The sequence below is a fragment of the Nanorana parkeri genome, unplaced genomic scaffold (assembly GCF_000935625.1).
Source record: "Nanorana parkeri isolate BGI_ZX_2015 unplaced genomic scaffold, ASM93562v1 scaffold857, whole genome shotgun sequence".
NCBI classification, from domain to species: domain Eukaryota; kingdom Metazoa; phylum Chordata; class Amphibia; order Anura; family Dicroglossidae; genus Nanorana; species Nanorana parkeri.
The window spans coordinates 284694-300114 of NW_017307125.1; the positions used below are offsets into that span (position 1 = coordinate 284694).

At 42.3% G+C, this 15421-nt stretch overlaps 1 protein-coding gene across 1 annotated transcript; it reads left to right on the forward strand.

Annotated features, from left to right (window-relative positions):
- The first annotated feature begins 386 nt into the window (after window positions 1-386).
- On the forward strand, window positions 387-14846 carry MVB12A (multivesicular body subunit 12A). The gene is made up of 9 exons (XM_018565537.1): window positions 387-473; window positions 1586-1684; window positions 4214-4307; window positions 8591-8720; window positions 10703-10834; window positions 12176-12264; window positions 13269-13330; window positions 13653-13712; window positions 14795-14846. The coding sequence occupies exons 1-9, from the start codon at window positions 396-398 to the stop codon at window positions 14837-14839; spliced, it is 789 nt and encodes a 262-aa protein (XP_018421039.1). The 5' UTR covers window positions 387-395; the 3' UTR covers window positions 14840-14846.
- The last annotated feature ends 575 nt before the right edge of the window (window positions 14847-15421 follow it).

Genomic DNA, 15421 nt, shown 5'->3' on the forward strand with positions numbered 1-15421 from the left:
GCCTGGGTCAACCATAGTCAGGCTTTGGGGATGGTCTAGGTCACCCATAGTCGGGCTTTGGGGATGGTCTGGGTCACCCATAGTCAGGCTTTGGGGATGGCCTGAGTCACCCTTAGTCAGACTTTAGGGATGTCTGGGTCACCCATAGTCAGGCTTTGGAGATGGCCTGGGTCAACCATAGTCAGGCTTTAGGGATGTTGTGGGTCTCTTGAGTCAAGGTGGATGCGCTAAGTAAACGGTCTCTAAGCAGTCATGAAACACTCTACTTATGCAGATACAAGTTTTTTGTCCAGCTTATTAAATGTATTAATAAACAGTAAATATATCTGTGTTTTATGTTTACACTTCCTAAAAATATACTTTTATTGCAATGACCTCATAGGTTATTCCATAAAATGGATGGCAATTCCAAGCCTCTCACCAGCCTTGCATGGACATCTGGCCAATCACTGTGCCCCAAAGGCCACAACTTAGTAAGTTTTTTTTTTAATGTATAAACAAAAATAAAAAGTTGCATGCATGTATATCAACTATTTTATCTGTCAAATATTTGTAAAGCAATGCATATATTCTTGAAATCTGTTCATCCTTCCTAAGCTACTGTATATGTCATCCTAGCATGAGGACAATGATAAAACTTTGCAAACATATTGTAGGCATGACTAATTCCTGCAATATGCTCTGAACCTTCCTGTAAGTTCACCCCTCTTCTTCCCACATCTAAAAGGATGCTGAGACCTCTCATGTGATTAAAGTAAGGCTAAAAAGTCATGGTTCACAGTTACTAAGGAGTCTAAAGAAAAGAAGTAGATAAATATCTGCAGAAAACTTTCCAATATCCTTGTAGAGTATTCATAGTTCACCTGGAGGAGATTTGGAGTTTCATGTAAACGTTGCCTACTACAGTATGTCCTATCTAATGCCCTAGAAGCAGAAAATAAAAGGCCTTATTGACCTCAGTGTGATTGTTCCGCGTACACAACATTATTGTTGCTTCTTGTATTGTGGGATGAGCTTTCAATGCCTATGGCCACTTTGAAGTGAGCTATACACAACTGGGCTTAGTCAGATGTCCTCACCTTTTAAAGTGACACTAAACTCAGGAGGTAAATCTTAAAAATGCATTCAAAGACCTGAAGTATTAACACAAATGTATCTTATTTGTGTATCACTCGGCTGTAAATCCTCAAATCATCTCTGAATTGGTGCTGACACTGTCCTTCCTTCTGGAGGGTGACTACTTTTGTTCCCCACGGTCCCTGTGTGTGTGGTAAAGTAGCCACCGATCCAAGCTCCCTCCCGGGATGGACTACAATCTCAATATAAATTAGTAAACTAAACGTGAGATTGTAGTCCATCGCGGGAGTGAGAGTGAACACTGCAAAATTGCGGTAAAAATGCAGGAAAACACAAAGCACTGCGTTCCAAATCTGGTCTGGAAAATGGTGTGAACCTGCCCCAAAGAAAACAGTTCTTGCAAGCCCGATCACACCTGGCGCTTTCAGACACTAAGCTAAAAATGGCGCCTTGGTGTTGATACATATTTTGTACTTTTGTTACATTGCATGATTTGATATTCCCACAGATCGTAGCCACCATGGAAGGAGCGTCTGCCAACTTTTTGAAGGGATTTAATCAGAAATCTGCTCTGTATCTCACTTGTAGCACAGAGCCAACATCAGAGGTATTGTTAGACTCTTAAAGCAAAACATTTCTGGCATTAGTATATTTAAAGAAGATCTCCATGAAATGTAAAAATGAACCCTTGCAGTTGGGTTACCCCTGTGCTGAAAGGGTAAACTGCTCGTTTTGGTTTAGGGGCTAAAATAAAGAAACTATACTAGGCTGAGCCTTGGTCTTGCTTTGCTGCTGGACCGGTCCCCGTAGCCTCTTCTTCCCTGGGCTGCGGTGATCTAAGGAACCGTGATGTCATCACGTCTAATGCAGCTGCTTTAGATATGAAGACGCCAAGGAACATTCCACTGCTAGAGCAGAAAGGAGAGAAGTGAGTGCTCACCGACGCAGAGCTGAGGATCAGTTGAGTATATTTTCTTTATTTTAGCCCTTGACCAAAATGAGCAGTTAAAGTGGCATTAAAGGCCTATTTCCCCCCCGATGCTGGTGTAAGGACTTGCCTTAAATGATGCCTCTTGATCCGATCATCTTCTTTCCTGTAGTTTTCAGGAGTCCCTCTAGCTCTGGTGCCAGTCTCCGATCCAGCGCGAACTCCTGTCTCTTCCTGTCCCACAGAGTCTGTGCGGGTGCACACTGCTGCATTAACTTACCCTGTGTCTCTCCCCTTCTCCCGGCCGAAGATCTTACCACGCATGCGCCCGCCTCATCATCCTTTGCGGCTGGCTGAGAATCTTCAGATCTTTGGACGGGAGCAATTGCTAAGTTTTAACCTTTTGTAAAAAAATTAAAATGTTTTTTCATATATCTACTGCTTGCTAGGAGTAGATATATGCAAAAGCTTTAATAACCCTTTAACCTTTGCCGAATCGGGGTAGTCCCACTACAAGGGTAAATTTTTTCATTTCCTGGAGTTTTTTAAAGGAACTAAACTGGCAGAAGCTGTGGCTAAAAAAGGGCAAATTATAGACATAGAAATGGGCACCAGACCACAAAGTGAGAGTCCAAAGTGCTTTTATTTATACCATCAAACAAAAATAGCCAACATGTTTAGGGGGCTACAAAAACTCCCCCTTCCACAGGGCTTAGTATTTATTTCTTGTATTTAATATGAGTATTTCTATAGTGCTGACAATTTACGCAGAGCTTTACAGAGTGCACATTTACATCAGTCCCTGCCCTAAAAGAGCTTACAATGTAAGGTTCCTATCTCACACACATACAGGGAAAATTTAGGGAGGAGCCAATTAACCTTCCAGCATGTCTTTGGAGTGTGGAAGGAAACCAGAGTACCCGGAGGAAACCCACGCAAGCACAAAGTGGACATGGAAACTCCATGCAGATAGTTTGCTGAGTAGAATGGAATAGGAACTGGACTCAAACTGGACTCAAAGAAAACTATAACCAAATTGATCTATATTTGTTGCTGAATATATTGTCCTAATTCCAATCCAAAAGAAAGTTTTGCACTGGATCAAATATACAGCCATTTAGTTATAATGAGTCCATGTAAGTCCTCATTCCATTCTTCTAAGCCCTGGGGAAGTTTAGTTGCCCTCCGTAATACTTTTTTCATGTGTGATGGTATTACCAACAATTAAACGCACTTTTTGACTCTTTCAATTTGTAGTTTGGCACCCATTTGTATGTGTATACTTTGAGTTGTTTCTGGGTACCCATTGAGGGAGACCAGTGTGTTTGAGAGCTGCCTAACCAGTGCCAGTGAGTTTGTTTAAAGATTTTCTTGGGTTTGAGCCATTGGAATAAGCATTGCAATCCCAGCACCTCTTCAATAAAGCCAGGCAGAGGGCAAGTTACTAGTCACTGGTATTGCCTGTGGACTCCCTGCAACTGATCTGTTCCCTATTACTGAATAACCATGTCCTGCTCTTCACTGTGTCTCTTTGTGGAGGTGGCCATCTTGGTGGGAACAGGGATTTGCTTCCTCATATCGGAGCCTCCAGTAAAGAGAACAGTGAACAGCACAGTAGTGACATCATCACATCTCACTCCAACTCTCTTGAAACCAAGACCAGCAATCAGAGGCCGTGGTGCGTTAGATCTCACTGAACATATACAGATATGAGGCTGAAGGCACAGTGCTTAGGCACACTCACATGCCAGGAAGTGCCCTCTTTTTTTCAGGAGGAATTCTAGACCAGTACATTTTGTTACTATGCACAATTAACGTTTTTAGTTGCGCCCAATGCAATAGCAAATCTTCACTTTTTGTTTTCAGTTCCATTTTAATACCTCCATGGGTGTCTCTGTTACTTTCTTCAGTTTCCTAATACACGATTGAATTATTTTTACAGAATTACACCCTGTTCACCAAAATAACATGTTTTTAATGTCTTACTCCCCATATCAGTGTAAAAAATGCCATGCTGCCACTAATATCATCTGTCTCCCACCACTAGCCTGAGAGCAATAATGTCATTGTAGTGGTCTGACAAGTTCACATGCTGAGGCAGACCAACAGCTCTACAATCTGAGATCATGCTGTGCCTGTGTTGATAAAGACACCTTACTAGCACAAGGGTGGCATTACTCATTTCCATCAATTGTATTTTATTTCCAGACTATAGAGCAAGTGATTACAGATGTTATGCTACTGAGCGAAAAATCCCCTTTACCGGTAGGATATGCTTTTATTGGGGAATACATTGATCCAAGTAAGTATACAGTTAGATCACGTGTTATTACACCACTTCACTATACAGGCGAAACTCGAATAATTAGAATATCGTGCAAAAGTAATTGCAGTAAGTGCTGCAAAAGGGGCCCAAACCAAGTACTGAGTACATATGCATGCTTGTACTTTTCAGAGGTCCGATATTGTTCTATGTACAATCCTTGTTTTATTGATTGCATGTAATAATCTACTTTTTTGAGGTTGTGGATTTGAGGTTCTTGGGGTTTTCATGAGCTGTAAGCCATAATCATCACAATTATGACAAATCACGGCTTGAATTATCTTGCTTTGCATGCAATGAGTCTATCTCATATATTAGTTTCACCTTTTAAGTTGCATTAGTGAAATAAATGAACTTTGCACGATATTCTAATTATTCGTGTTTCACCTGTATAATATGTATGTTTTAGCTGACTAATACAACTGGAATAACCTGCCTGCACCATGTGATCCCAGATTTCTGGATAAGCTGTTATTGATTCATAACATGAGACTACTTAGTGCTTGAATCATGTTGGGAAGCTGACTCATTTTCTGTCATACTTCTTTTTTGCACAGGCTTCATTTATTGTGTCTAGAGCCGTGTATTATCAGGAGTCTGACATTGTATTCATCCATCTAATCACTCCATGGGACCCTCTCACCTCTCTTCTGTTTGTCTAAGAATGTCCTACACCAAATTCAGCAAAGCCGTTGTACAGTTCCAGTGCTATTACTGACACCTGTGACAAATTCATTAGTTCTTAAATGCGACAGCATTACATAATGTCGCAATAGCTGCAACAAATTGATAAATAAATACTGCCGTTTTGTAGTTAAGGAAAGTGGGGGTAAATAAGACCAGTGTCTTTTTGAAGTAATTTGTGTTGAGGAGTTCCCCCCCACATTGAAGTTCCCTCTCACATTTGAGTTCCCCCTCACATTGTTGGTCTCTAGGATGCTGCTAGGCCCTAAAGCCGCCTGCGTCCTAGCAGCCAATTAGGTTGGTCGCATAGCAGCAAATGGCATCCTAGCAACCAATAAAGCTTGGCCACACAGATTAAAGCTTGGCCTCCTTGAGACCTGTGTACAAGGCAGGCTTTGCAACCAATTCACGTACATGTTTTCCCTTTTAGAGAATGTCTGCAGAATTCCAGGGATTATCTGCAAGCACCACATAGACCTTGGCATTTATACTGTGTGTGTATGTGTGTATGCATTAGTATAGCCATACCATTATAACCACCCTCCAAAATTTGAGTAGGTTCCCCTTTTGCCATTAAAACAGCCTTGACCCAACCTCTGAATGTATTCTGTAGTATCTGCCACCAAGCCGTCGGTACCAGATCATTTAAGTCATGTAAGTTGTGAGGTGAGGCCTTCATGGATTGCACTGGTTTTTCCAGCACATCCCAGAGATTCTTGATTGGATTGAGATTTGGAGACCAAGTCAGCACCTCGATCTCGTTGTGTTCCTCGTCGCATTCTTAAACCATTTTTCCAGTGTGGTCAAGAGGCCACTGCTATCAGGGAATACCATATCCATGAAGGTCAAAGAGACATCCACATGGATGGCAGGACCCAAAGTTTCCCAGCAGAACATTGCCCAAAGCATCACACTGTCTCCGCCGTCATGCCTTCTTCCCATAGTGCATCCAGGTGCCATCTCTTCTTTATGTAAACGACCCACTCACACCCAACCATCCAAATTATATAAAAGAAAACGTGGCTCCGTGGCCCAGTTTTGATGCTCACATGGGCAACCTGACCGGTCTCCTGCTACGTAGCCCTATATGCAATAAACTGCGATGCATTGTGTGTTCAGACACCTTTCTATTGGAATCATCATTAACTTTTAGCGGCCATTTGAGCTACAGTAGCTCTTCTATTGGATCGGACTACAAGGCCCGGTTTTCGCTCCGCACGTGCATCAGTGAGCCTTAGCAGCCCATGACCCTGCCGCTGATTCACCGGTTTTCCTTCCTTCGACCACTTTTGGTAGGTCGTGACCACTGAATCTTGAAACATCACACAAGAGCTGCAGTTTTGGAATTGCTCTGACCCAGTCGTCTAGCCATCACAATTTGGCCCTTGTCAAAGTCACTGACCGGTGTCTGCATGGCCCGAAAACTATCAGTGGTGGCTGCGAGGTGACACATTCTCTTCAGTTCTGTTAATGTAGAAGCTACTTAAAATATTAGGGTATGAAGCATTTGCAAGCGGTCCACTCAGGCTCGGGTTGTGTCTAGGACAGTGCCATAGGCCTTGGATGGTGGTCACCAAGGACAGGAATGACAGTGTCTTGGTGTAAAAGAATGAAGTGCTCTAACAAACACATGAAGTAGGTGCCATGTCACAGCTGGTAGCAAAAAAAGTCCATTAATGCATTCAGGTGTGTTCCAGGTAAACAAGCAAAAAGCAGAGGGTGTTGCAGCACACAGAGCCTATTTTTATAGCTCATCATCTATTGCAATAATACCTGCTGTGATTTGTATACTTTGCTCTGTACAGTTTGATGATTAATTGTTACCTCATTGCCTAATTGTTTTATGCCTCTTTTGGTTCCTGCCCAAGAGCTGAAATAAGCCCACTGACAACCTTGACAGTTATTAGCAGAGACATGCCTTGAAAGTAACTGTTTTGGGAGACAGTTAAATTGGTGGGTCCCCATTACATGCAAAATTGTGCAGAAAATGCATGTTTTTCAGGTGCTCTCATTGAAGTCTATGGGGCGAGGTTGAAGGGGCACCATTGAAAATAATGGGACTCTTCATGTTGAGCGTTTTGAGAAATATGCAACAAAAACACTCCGGCGTGAATGGGGCCTGCCAGGTTTTACTTCTATCTGGGGCTCCATTAGCCAGGTTTCCTCTTACTTACTGTTTGTGGGGCAAAGTTTTCACCAGACAGGAAGTGAGGGAAATCTCTAACGGCAACACAGGCAGTAGTAATCTCAGGTTCAGTTTAATAATTTGTATTAAGATTGTAGTTCATCATGGGAGTGAGCTTGAAGTGGTGACTACTTTCCAACATGCACCAGGACCATGGGGAACAAAAGTAGCCACCCTCCAGAAGGAAGGACAGTGTCAGCACCAATTCAGAGATTATTTGGGGATCTACAGCCGAGTGATACACAAATAAGATACATTTTTGTTAATAGGTAGGGTACTTGAATGTATTTTTAAGACTTAACTCCTGAGTTTAGTGTCACTATAAGTAGAGGAATGCGAGAATCTTCCCTGAACTTCCTGTCCAGTAGAAGCTCCACTTCCCTGAACTTCCTGTCCAGTAGAAGATCACAAGCCATAGAGCAGACTCCAGCAGCTGTCCATGTACTAGCTTAGAGAAGGAATGGGGAGGAGGGGAGTGTCTTGTTCTATTGTATCTGTGTGTTTGTGGAGACACACACAGCTTACTATCACACATGAGGATGGCTCCATAGGCAAAGGAGTCACCCTAAAACAAACATTATTGTTGTCGCTTTCCCTTTTGCTGATTTTTCACTCACTTTCTGTCTGGTAAAAGGTTGTCCTCAGGACAGGAAGCTCTCTAACTGAGCTTCGAATAGCAGTCAAACCTAACTGGGGTTCTAAACCTTACCCACTCTGTCTTAAATAAATAAATAATTGGCATTAGATACACTTCAACCAGTTTTTTCATTTGTTACACACATGTTAAAATCATGATTGTAACGATCACATGAAAGTGACACGCAGCTCTACAAGCTAGACGTAGGAGATACATCCAGAATGCTGAAGTAAAGGACCATGTGAGCAGTTACCAGGTCCAAGGACCATGTGGGCAGTTGCCAGGTCCAAGGACTATGTGAACAATTACCAGGTGCAAGGACCATGAGAGCCGTAACCAGCTCCAAGGAGCATGTGAGCAGTTACCAGGTCCAAGGACCATGTGAGCAGTTACCAGGCCCAAGGACCATGTGAGCAGTTACCAGGTCCAAGGACCATGTGAGCAGTTACCAGGTCCAAAGACCATGTGAGCAATTACCAGGTCCAAGGAGCATGTGAGCAGTTACCAGGTCCAAGGACCATGTGAGCAGTTACCAGGCCCAAGGACCATGTGAGCAGTTACCAGGTCCAAGGACCATGTGAGCAATTACCAGGTCCATGACCACGTGAGCAGTTACCAGGTCCAAGGACCATGTGAGCCGTTACCAGGTCCAAGGACCATGTGAGCAATTACCAGGTCCAAGGACCATGTGATTAGTTACTATATCTTGTTGGGTTTTGGTTTTGTCACACTTACTAATTGTTCCTGTCTCTCCAGAGATTACTGTGCCAAAGAAGAAAAGGCTGTGTATGAAGCTGACTCCCATAAACACTGCTGAATCTGCTGTCGCTGAGCTCAAGCTGACTGTGAAAAATAAGCAGCTCACTGCACCGTACAAACGTATCGGGTATGTGACAGGGACACAGGCCAACAAAGCATATATATTAATTGAAGTGTTCCCTCCCACAGCAATCACTGACACTCTACACATGTGATGTGCACTAGCAATGTTATCTTTGTTAAAAAGGAGAAGTCAGTTAAATTATTTGTCATAAACATACTGGGGGGAATTTATGAAAACTGGAGCAGACAGAATTTGGAGCAGTTGCCCATAGTAACCAATCAGCTTCTCTCTTCAGTTTGTTAAATTAAGCTTTTAAATGAAAGATAGAAGCTGATTGGTTGCCATGCACAACTGCTCCAGTTTTGATAAATTCTCCTCATTGTATTCTGTACACACATTTCACCATATTTATCCCCTTGCTGCCAGAGGTATTTTGTTTATATTTTTGTACACGCTTGTTAAAATGCACGTTTTAGGGCCGAAGATGAGTTAAAACCCCCCAAACTTTATACAATATATTTTCTGAAATCAGAGACCCTCTAAAATAAAATGGTGGCAGTTGCAATTCTTTATGTCTTACTGCATTTGCGCTATTGTTTATTAAAACTATATTTTCAGTAAAAAAAATACAATCAAATTAATCTTAGTACACACTGTCCTAATATAAAGTTGTGTGCGCCCTTGAAATGGAAAAATATAACAGTACCCAAAATTGTCCATTCGTGTGCGCAATACCCAATATGTGTGGTGTACTCACCCTATTCGTACCCATGCACTCCTGATGCTTACATTTCTATTCATGTATGTGTGTGTTGGGGTGGGAGGCTCCCCTCAGGGATCCCCCCCCGCTCCGATCCTCCAGCGATGACTGGAGAAACGGACGGGGGAGTGGGCGGGTTCAACTGGCTCTGCCTCTAGATAGGCAGAGCCAGCTGTCAATCACGCAGCTGGGTGGATCTCGACAGTAATGTCGGGACTTACCCCATAGTTCTCCTTTAAAGTAGTATTAAACTCTCAAACATTTTTGCAATCATGAATCCAGATCAAACAAATATACATTACCCAGAAAAAATATGTCTTTAAATATTTACCCAAGCACTTACAGTCATCATACAGTTTAAACAGCTGCAACTCTCAGCTCCACTTCCCTGAACTTCCTGTCCAGTAGAAGATCACAAGCCATAGAGCAGACTCCAGCAGCTGTCCATGTACTAGCTTAGAGAAGGAATGGGGAGGAGGGGAGTGTCTTGTTCTATTGTATCTGTGTGTTTGTGGAGACACACACAGCTTACTATCACACATGAGGATGGCTCCATAGGCAAAGGAGTCACCCTAAAACAAACAGGATATCAGGACCCATTGCTCAGCTGATTCTGACCAACTGATTCTGCAGGAAACAAAAAATTCTGTGTTCTTTAGCCCTGGTTCACACCTAGGCGTATTGCATATGCGCGGTTGTCGCGCGTTTTTTTTACCGCGGTTTGCGGTAAAAACATTGTGCGACAAACGCGCGTTTCCGTGGGCTACTTGGCTGTATACCAATGGAAACGCGCAACAAAAACGGCCCAAAGTAGTACATAGTACTAGTACATAGTACGGGCTGAAATACGCCAAGGTGTGAACCAGACCCATTGAATACAATGGGATTTAGATGTTTGAGCGTTTTGTAGAGCGTTCGTCGAGCGTAGAACGCGCTACAAAACGTTCAGGTGTGAACGAGGGCTAAGTCCAGATGGGGAAATTCAGGCAGGACTAGTAACACTGCTTAGGCTTTAGCAGAGAAAAATAAATAAATTTAGGAGCTCACGTGATGAAGTTATTTTTATGTGTGAGGATTGTCAACTCCTTTAGTAAATCAACCCAAGCCTGCAAAATCAGTTCCCTAAATTGAAAATTGAACAGGTGGCACCCCCGGTTTTCATATCTCTAGTGCTGATTAGAAAGACAATGAGGGATCTGAGGAATAGGTATAACAAATACTTTCCTTTTATATTATCTTTTTCAATTTTAATTAAAATTCTCTTGTCTTTGTTTTATAACCACAGTGATATGAGCGGCCTGGCTTTGTGGTGCAGGAATGTTCCTGTATCTGCCCCCAAACCAACACCAAAACCTCGAAATGTTACGTCGGGCGTAAGAGGACTTTCTCTAGACAGCAGCAGTTCGGCTCAGCCAGCGTAAGTGTCTTGGATATAGAGAGACCCCTGGAGGTGTCAGGAGAGCAGGATAGATAGGGTGCACACCTGCACCCCCCCCTGATCTTCCAATGCCCTGCATGGTCCAGGGTCTGTAGCCAGATTTCTTTTATCTCTAACATTCAACTAAAGTGATGCAAGCAGTGTTGTTTCTGAAGTTGCTAATTCCCTGGCTGTTATTCTATGGATCAGCTTTATTGTAAGCCACTGATCTGACAAGTAAGAGGCTCCCCTGGACTTCTGTCATGTGACACATTATGGAAGCTCTTCTAAGCTCTGAATTCTATTGACAGCAGAGTGATGAGAAGCTACTGCTCCATTGGGGGTCAGTCATGGTTTCAGGGCCCGGGGCACCCGGCAGAAGATGGATGCAAATAATGCCACACAGAAGCTGGATGCAAATAATTACTTTGCATTTTCACTTGGATGTATAAGATGTTTTACATAAATATTCTTAGTGTTCTATGGCAAACCGCAAACTGCTTGAAAATATGGATATAGTTTTGTTTGATATAAATACAGAGCTACATTTGAGATATCAATCTACAGGAGTCAAATTTGGTGAAGTGTGAACCTGTATGTGAAACATATACTGCCTGGCCAAAAAGAAAAATCACTACCTGGATTTTGGGCACTGTTATGATCTGGGGTTGCTTTAGTTGGTCAGGTCTAGGTTCAGCAACGTTATGTCCTCCAAAAATTAGGTCAGCTGCCGACCTGAATATACTAAATGACCAGGTTTTTCCATCAATGGATTTTTTCTTCCGTGATGGCACATTGGGCATATTCCAAGATGTCAATGCCAGGATTCATTGGGCTCAGATTGTGAGAGTGGTTCAGGGAGCATGAGACATCATTGTCACACATGTATTGGCCATCACCGAGTCCAGGACTTAACCCTATTGGATATCTTTGGGATGTGCTGGAGAAGACTTTACACAGAGGTCCAGCTCTCCCATCATCACTACAAGATTTTGCTGAAAAATTAATGCAGTTCGGGATGGAAATAAATGTTGTGACATTGCATAAGCTTATCGAAAGGATGCCACAGCGACTACGTACTGTATTTAAAGCTAAAGGAGGTCCAACGAAATATTCAAGTGTGTGATTTGGTTTTTTTTTGGCCAGGCAGTGGAGATCTCCTATGAGATTATTGGACAGAAACTTATTTTTAGACTTTATTGACTTAAACCATGAAAATGATGCTGTTTATGTTTAGCAGTCTGTAAATGGAAGCTCTCAAGCCGTTAACTTGTAGCTGCCCATGTCCTGGCTATACAATTGACACCACTGTTGGCTAATTGTCTATTTTTCTAACTGCAGCACACAAGAAGCCCCTGTTCCAAAACTGAGTCGAGCATCTTCCATCTCTGAGCATCCTATATATGAGTCTAATGTTTATGGAGTATCTGGTAAGTTGTCAGTATAATGTCAATTAATGGTGTTGTCAAACAGTAGCCTCCAACCATTAGCTTGGGGTCACATTTGGCTATGGACTGCCTTTGATGTGTTTCTTGAAAATTAAAGGAAAGAGAAGAAACAACCATGAATATAGTGTATTATAAAAGGCTGAATGATTGGGGTGAGAATTGGATGTTAATCTCATGTCTTTAAAGTATTTGTTTTAGTTTTGAATGGGTGGGTGGGTAGACCAAGAACCAGACAACCCAGATCCTCTGCCAAGGTTTTAGTGCTGTTGCAGTCCCCATTGGGAAGATAAGCTCCTCTGTTTGTACCTGGTAACCATTATTGTCGAAAAAGAAAGTGAGGGGAACCCCAGAATTTTAGAGTCCTCCCCAGATCAATGGGGACACCAAGTCCTTGGACAACTGTCTAAGGACTGGTGGCAGGCACTACTACCGTCCTCTGAAAAGTGATCCGCAATTAATCGGCTTTTTTGGGTGGTAGATCAGTGACTGCCTGGTGTTCAGGAGGTGATACTGCCGCCTCCTGAATGTCGAGGTCTTTTTTAAATTATTTTTATCCCAAGGGTATTTTTAATTGAACTACTGCGGCATGGTTCCATTTACTTCTATGGTTGAGAGGTCATGATATATAAATTATGCCACAGCACGCTACTGTCTGGCCACAATGCTAACATTGCAGCTGGTGGCTGCAGAGCAGGACAACCGCAGATCAACTGCCTGATTTTAACCTCAGCCGCCCATCTAAGCAAGTCCTTAGAGGGGAATTACCCTCATTTCCGGAGATTTTCCCTAACTTTCCTGTTGCATCTCTGGGACAGGAACTTTTGACTGTAGATGCCCTTTAACCTTTTCATGACCAACTAGGTTATTGATGCCTAGTTACCCAGGGCAAATTTAGCAATATATACATAATGTACACATATGTTCCTAAAACCTGATACTGTAAATGTTGTTTTATTTCTTAATCAAATCACGCTACTCTCTTCCAGCTATTGATGGAATTCCATTCACAATCCACCCAATGTTCGAAAGCAGGCTTGCAGAGCCATCTGTGAGTATCATGTAAAACATTGCACCAATTATTTCATTACTTCCTCTGATACCAAATTATGAACTGATTCACTAGTGCATCATTATTGTTTGCTCAGTTTTTACTGCAAAACTATAGCGCTGGATCTTAAAGACCTAACTTACATTTTCATGTAGTACAGGGTAGGCAAGCAAGGGGCTGCTAGGACACTAGCTTGGGTTTGGGTCGAACTCGAGGTCAACTTTAACCCAAAGCCCATCCCTACTTATAGCCAGAGGATAAGTAGTATGATAGCCATTATAAATTATATCCATCAATGTGTTCATATCGTTTCTCCTACTAGATTATCTCATCTAACTTACATGACCTTCGAATCAAAACCCTGGCTGACATTGAAAATGAGGTAAGCTCGGTTAATAGTTTGCATCGGTGCTCAGTTACATGGGAGATTTTTTTTTTTTTTTTTTTTTTAGTAGGAGGGGATGTTAGCCATTGCCACATTTTCAACACCATTGCTAATCAATTAAATGTCAGCAGGGCTTAATTTCATGCTATAAGTTAACTAATCTCATATGGACAACATGGCGGCTAAGCAGTTAAATCGTATCTAAACCTAAAAACAAAAATATATATTGCAGCCTACTAGTCCTTGGATGTGGCAGCTGCATTAGTTTTCCTTTTCCAAGCTATGAACATTTTCAGCAAATACAGAAAATACCTGCTGATCCTGCCAGACATTCAGCATCCTTGTCACTTCCTATGAGCTTAAAAGAAAGGTGGGGGCTGAAGGTTCCATCTAATGATGCTGCCATGAATGTCCTTGTTTCAGCACTTTTTGTTAGAGGCAACACTCTGTCCCTGTCTCCTAGTTGTTCTCCTGCGTTGGCACCCTGTCCCTTGCACTCCTATTGGAGACTATAAACAGTCACGCCAATGTCCATTGCACAGGCATGTTCTGCCATTGCTAGGAAGCCTCCCCTGATTGCATGTCACTGGAGCAAGTGCACATAGAAGTGGCTGCAACAAGGTCTGGAGAAGGCCAGCAGCACTGAGATGCAATACAGGATAAGAAAAGTGGAAAACAGTATTTTCTAAGGCAAGAATTATGTGTATGATACATGGCAAACAAAATGTGATCCAGTGGTGGTTTGCATCTGTTTTCATTAAATGGCTCTAGAATGGTGGTGGTGGTGGAGGAGGTGGTTAGCAGATAACTGTAGAAAAGGTAGATTTATTCTTTTAGATCACTGGGAGTCAGTTTTCTTTAAAAAAAAATATTTTTCTGGCTTTGGAATCCTAGTGCATTATTGCTGTTTGTTTATTGCCAAGGTGGAGTGACTGGAGTAACCAGGCCAGCCAGTACAAACACACTAGATCAGGAATAGGTGTTTTGGTGCTCCTGTAAAACCAAGGTTGCATGCTGATCTCTACACTCCTTATAAGTTAGAGAAGTTCTAACATCCAGTATATTTCTTTGTCTTTCAGTACAACTATGGATTTGTGGTGGAACGTACTGCATGCGCTAGATGATGCTGAAAGAAAAACTCATATTGATGGACCCCGCAGTAGCCAAATGGCAAATACTAGATATATAGTTACTCGCTTTTCAGTACAGTTGCTCTACAATGCATGGGCCACCTTTTTATCGGCAACTCTGAGTTGTGTCCTATTTGCATCAATGTGCCGAGAGGAGTGCACTCCTCTGACCTTTGACTGCACTCCTCTGACCTTTATAAATGCACACAGGATTTATGGGCAACTCTACATAATATATTCATAAAATGGGCTTTAGTTATGTTCCAGTTGGATGTTTTTTTAGTATATTAGAAGAATAGATGTTTAAAGAGACACTGTCACCTTGCCCATTTAGGGCATGTTGACAATTGCTTTGTAAAATGCCACCAGCCCCTCACTCTCCAGGTGCCTTCTACCATATAATCTGGGCCTGCCCTGGAATTCAAAATTATTGGCAACAATTAGTTGAAGTCCTCCATGATGTTATGGGTTCCCCTGTAACTCTAAACCCCCAAAACATTTTTGTTAGGTATATTTCCTGTCTCTGACACCGACAATTACACTGATACCGTCCTATACGAAACCTTGTATATGGCT

Excerpts from the sequence above, each read along its gene's own strand:
- MVB12A (XM_018565537.1), top strand. The coding sequence starts at position 396 with ATGGATGGCAATTCCAAGCCTCTCACCAGCCTTGCATGGACATCTGGC. Across the intron at positions 1,685-4,213 it reads GCACAGAGCCAACATCAGAG|ACTATAGAGCAAGTGATTAC; the intron begins GTATTGTTAGAC and ends TTTTATTTCCAG. Across the intron at positions 8,721-10,702 it reads GCACCGTACAAACGTATCGG|TGATATGAGCGGCCTGGCTT; the intron begins GTATGTGACAGG and ends TTATAACCACAG.